The 5,244-nt window shown below is 53.4% G+C and overlaps 1 protein-coding gene across 1 annotated transcript; it reads right to left on the bottom strand.

Annotated features, from left to right (window-relative positions):
• Nucleotides 1–3,749: 3,749 nt before the first annotated feature.
• On the bottom strand, nt 3,750–4,519 carry GLOTRDRAFT_63085 (inhibitor of apoptosis IAP repeat-containing protein; the record flags this gene model as incomplete). The annotated part of the gene is made up of 3 exons (XM_007869636.1): nt 4,140–4,519; nt 3,957–4,086; nt 3,750–3,866 (listed from the first exon to the last, which is right to left on the bottom strand). Coding segments are annotated over exons 1-3 (579 nt in total), but the record flags the coding sequence as incomplete, so codon positions are not given.
• Between the last annotated feature and the right edge of the window lie 725 nt (nt 4,520–5,244).

The raw sequence follows: 5,244 nt of genomic DNA, 5'->3' as shown, positions 1-5,244 counted from the left end.
CCAGAATTATCGTCTCAGCGACCCTCGGAGTCCCTTCGCGTCGGACTTAGCGTCTACAATCAATCCTAGCTTTGCCAATAGGCCGGACTCGTCGAAACTAGATAACTCCGCCATCGCATATCGATCCAAGTAAGCTCCGGATTTAAAGTATAAAATTCACCAAGCGTCTGTAGGCACGAGACTATTGTTCGGGTTCAGTGGAACTCCCCACCCGGGTTACTGTCGAACTTCGGAGATAAATACTCCGGAGAATCGCTATACTGTTTGTTTCAGGCCTCAAGATTTTGTTTGTTTTAGGTTTTCCTACGGGCTACCCTACGGCGTCTAACTTCTCCCCCTCCCTTCGAACTTAAATATTACCCTTCAATCGCCTTAGACCGCCTACACCCATACCGCTGGGTGTTTTAGGTTATATTTCTTTTGGTCTTTGGTGTTGTCGTGTGTTAGTGCCTATCACCGTGTGTGGGACTTAGAGAAATTCAAGGACGGGATGTGTCTGACGCGAACTGAATTCAAGCGGAGATTGAACTCGAGCGACTTCACCCATGGTTCAAGTCATTCTACTTCTTCAACTCTGTCCTTCACTCTCACTGTCACTGCCACTCCGATCTCCCGCTCCCTGTCGCTGACTTGCCCATCTGCCGCACCACGAGACAGTGGACTGCCTGCGTGACTAGCCCTACAACCACCTACAAAATGCTCTAACACCTACAAATGTCCACAAAATCAGTGCAAAATGGTCTACAATCACTCACGAATCATGTACAAGTCATGCACAAAAGTACCACAAATCACTACAACATGCCCTCCATAAACCTGCAGCAAAACACCTACAAGCACCATACAAATCCATACAAAGTTGTACATACTTGTAACAGATGGTGGTCACACTGAGCGAACCAGGCCAGCCTAAATTGGTTGATTCTGTACTTTTGACTGAGAAATGTTACAAAAAAGTCGAAAGAGCTTTACCCGCGAAATGTAGCTGAACGGTAGTGTGAGGCAATTAGAGTGATGAATGGTCAAATTTCGACATGGAGACAGTGCCACACGGTGGGATTGCTGGTGTCAAACCAATAAGATGCACATCCCAATTGCAAGTCCAACATTCACTCTGTCTCTGATCAACATATCCGTTGATGTTGCCTCTCGTGCCCCCCCGGTCTTCTCTGGTGTCTGCTGGCAGGTCAGACTGCATTTCCAAGGGTCAGCACCTTGGAGGGGTGAAGGCACTGCTGTTGATGGTATGTTCTGGGTGTATCACTGAAGGGAAATTGACGAAGGCTGAAGCAGTCTACATAGCTGTGCAGATGACCTGTTTTCATGTATGTGCTGGCTTTCTCATACACCTGCCCATACTGATATGAGCTCCCCGTGTTGCAGATCCTCACAGTTACATGTGCTGCTCTGCAACTTGCCTTGCAATGCAAGGCATTGTATTGAAGTTACTTGCCACCTTCACTGACATCCATGCTGCTCTCTTCATTCCTTCGTGGTAAGGTGAGTGACAGTGATCTCATAGTATCCTGCAGACAGCTGACAGCACTTCTCCAGTGTCCATGCAGAGTTTTCCAGAGCATGTTGATTAGATGCAGGTGAGGTTCGGGAATGTACAGCTTAGTATGACAGCTGGATACCCAATTGTCTGCTTGTATCATTATATTTAAGAAATATATATTGTTGTTATTGTACTACTTCAGCTGCAATGAGCCCAAGTATCAAGGAATGGTCATTTTTATGAACAGACAAAAATAAGCTACTAAAAGGTCGAAAAAGGTGATTTTCAACCATTCTGAGGGGGGTCGAAACTCCCCATATGATGGGACAATTTGATACAGTATCTTTCATACAGTAGCTGGACAATTTCAACCTTCTACTGGTTGGAATTCATATGTCTAGCATATGAACTTCCCAGTCAAATTTAGGCCGGTCTCACGCCTCCAGAGTCAGTAGTGCACAATTGTCCCTGGGCTATAGTGGTATTTTGTATACAAAAGTTGAGCCCAAAACTCAATTCTTACAGCTTGCCACTCCAGCAGGTCTGCAGGTGAATTTCCCTTCACCTGCATATTCTCAACTTCATATAACATGTACATGAGTGCACCCAAAACTGGGCATCAAAGCCTAGTCAATGATTGCTAGTGCCTCAATATGTCTCCTCACTTCTACTGCCTGCTCTCTGAACATCCTCATGAGCTCATCCATGTGCCTCCTCTTCCTGGCAGCCTCCAGATCAATCTCCTTCCTGATCCACTGCTCCAGGGTCATCTGTCTCTCTCCTTCACTCACAGGAGACGCTGCCTTGATACTTTCCTCTATGAGAGGGGCAAATGTGTCAGAGGGGTCATCCGCAGGATTTGATGGTCCCGCACGCGAGGCGCCGTCTTCGCGCGGCGTGTCGGACGTCGAGGGATTGCCCGCGGGATCGGCGGAGCGGTTGCCCGGGGCACCCATGTCTTCCCTGGGAGTATGGGTCACTGCAACCGACTTCACGGTGATTTCACCCTTGTGTCTTGATTTAGTCGATGATGCGCCAGTCTCGGTCTTGGCGAGGGGATTTCGCGAAGAGTCCGTAGGTTGATTCGACTGCAGCTTCGACAGAGCCGCATCACGGGCGACGGCCGCCTCGGCCTTGACATTTGACCGCGATGTTGACCGCGAGCGATTGGCTTTCGCAGAAGCCTCTGAGCGATGGCCGTGCTGGTATGGAACATTTCGGGTTGGCAGCGAGGACAATTGGGATTTGGAGATACTCACAATCAGGGAATCGGGCACGGGCGGCATGTCCAGGCCACCCGACATTGGAACGTCATCGTCCACAACGTCATCTTCTCGCTCATCGTGACCGCTACGCTGGGACGGGACAACCGGCTGGGACCCTGCACCGTCCCCAGCGGTGACGAACGAGTCTGGTTCCGAGTCAGTCGCAGCGGTCGCGCCAGATTTAGCGGTGGGCTCAGGGGCAGGAGCTCCATTTCCCTCCTCTTCCTCGTCCTCCTGTTCATCTTGCTGACCCACAGGGGACGGTTCACGCTCGACGGCGGCCGGGGGCTTCTTACTTTTCGCCTTGGTTTTTGTGCTCAGTTTTGTACGTGGTGCAGACGGTGGCTTGACGGGCTCCTCCAGCTCGCTCTCACCACTCGACGCAACCGGCGACGTCTTCTTACTCCGCTTCCCACCGCTCTTCCCGCTGGTCTTTGCCTTAGTGGTTTTCTTCGTCAGCTTTGCAGGTTCTGGCTCCTCCTCTTCCGGCTCCTCCTGCTCCTCTTCGATGACATCAATCTTCTCCTTCCCCTTACGCCCCCGCGAAGACTTCCGCAGAAGCGTGGACCCCTCATTCGTACTCCCTTCGTCCTCCAAATCGGACGTCCCGAGCCTGCTCTTGGGTGTCTTGGCAGTAGACCGCGTTGACCGGCGCGACGCGGGCGTCTTCGCAACACTCGATGCGGGCGTCTTCGTCAGACTAGATGCGACGCTCTTCTTCGACCTTTTACTCGAACTCGTCGAAGGGGGCCCCGTGGCGACTTCGTCTTCCTCAGACTCCGTCTCGGCCACCTTCGGCCGCGTGCGTGAACGGGAGCGTGAGGCTTTCGACGAAGGAGGTTTCGACGCGGGCGCGGGTGCAGGTGCAGGCTCAGGCAGCGTGGCGCTGAAGAAGGGACAGGGCTTGCCGCTGCGGTCCGCGCGCTTGCGGTGTTCTTCTCTGGCGTGAGGGTGTCATTGACTGTACGAAGGAGCACGATGAACGGGACGTACAGAGGGTCGTCTTCCGGCTCCCAGCCACTGAGTGACACGGAACAGTACAGACACGTCGCGGTGTCGTCGCCTTCGGACTGGGGCGTGTAGACGAAGCCGGCTTTGGCCATCTACGGGGAGGCGTTAGTTAGTCTATGGCAGGCTCGCGCGGCGTAAGATCGTAGGATACTCGTCTAGGACTATAGAATTTGGATGTGTACCTTTTTGGAGGTTGCACCGTGATTCTTGACCGAGTCGTGGGGCCAGGACTTGGAGAAGCGGAAAGTGTCCAGCCGCGCCTTCTCCATGGCTTTACCCGACGGCAGACGTTTGGCATCGGTAGCCACGAAGCTGAACCACGTTAAACTGCTGAATGGAGTCGTGTAGAGCACATTGACACGTACTTTCCGTCCTCATCAATGTCTTCCTCTAACCCGCACCGCACGATCGCCCACGGACACGTATCCTGGCACTTGGCCCAGTGTATCCGGTGCGGGTCATCGTCCTCTTCCCAGTCGCTGAGATGCTTCTTGCACATGTAGCACGCGACATTGTCTTTGTCCTGGGCAGTTGGGGTGAAATAGAAGCCAGCTTCCGCCAATGTTTCCGGATTCGCCTTGAACACAGAGGGATGGGGCCATTTCTTGGAAGAGGATGCGGACGCCTTGCTCGAAGGCTTTCCGCGTTTTGTCTTGAAGGAATCGAGGCGGTTCTGCAGGACTTCCATGGACGCCATAGAGCTGAGCTCGGTGCTGGTCGTGGTCGCGTTCAGAGCTTGAAACCGAGCGTGACGGTATACCGCGACTCGTAGCAGTCACGCCACGTTACTCTACGCGCCTCTAATTACCTCTCCTCCCTCATGTCGTCCATCACCAAAAGACCCGCCACTTACGGGCGCAGAGGCTCGCAGCGGAAACACGAATCTCAGAAGAGAAACGAGGATAGCTCTGACGAGTCGTCTCCCAGTCCAAGTCCATCGACGAAGCGCCGCAAGGTCGAGCCTTCACCTGCCCGACGGCAGTCTACAACTCCGATCGCGGTGAAGAAGTCGCCCTCTCTCCAAGCTCGTCCTACCCCGAAAAAGACAGGCCAGTCTCCCAAGGGGAAGGTGCAGTCACCTGTAACAGCGAGAGCGGGAGGGCGCGCCAAGAGGCCGCAGGATAGCCATGATGGGGAAACAGATGTCGATACAGACATGGAAGACATGAGTGAGTGGGAGTCCCCCCCGCGATGTCCCAGAAGGTGCTGATCAGGACCCGCTAGGTAAGAACTGCTCCGCGTCAATGCCTACCACTCCGTCTCGTCCGAAATCCACCATCACATACTTGTCTCGGACACCAAGCGGCTCGCGCACCGTACCCGCGTTCCAAGATCTCGCAAAGAGTAGCACCCCGCTTCTATCTCCCTCCCAACGGATTAGCCCATCGACTGGCCCACTCGCGCCGAAATCTCCTGCCAAGGATATCTCAAAACTGTTCGACTTCTCTCCCTCCGTTTCCCCCACGAAAT

Source organism: Gloeophyllum trabeum, assembly GCF_000344685.1.
Source record: "Gloeophyllum trabeum ATCC 11539 unplaced genomic scaffold GLOTRscaffold_00010, whole genome shotgun sequence".
NCBI lineage: Eukaryota > Fungi > Basidiomycota > Agaricomycetes > Gloeophyllales > Gloeophyllaceae > Gloeophyllum > Gloeophyllum trabeum.
The sequence above is the reverse complement of the archived record's forward strand: the minus strand, read 5'-3'. Positions and strand labels throughout refer to the sequence as shown.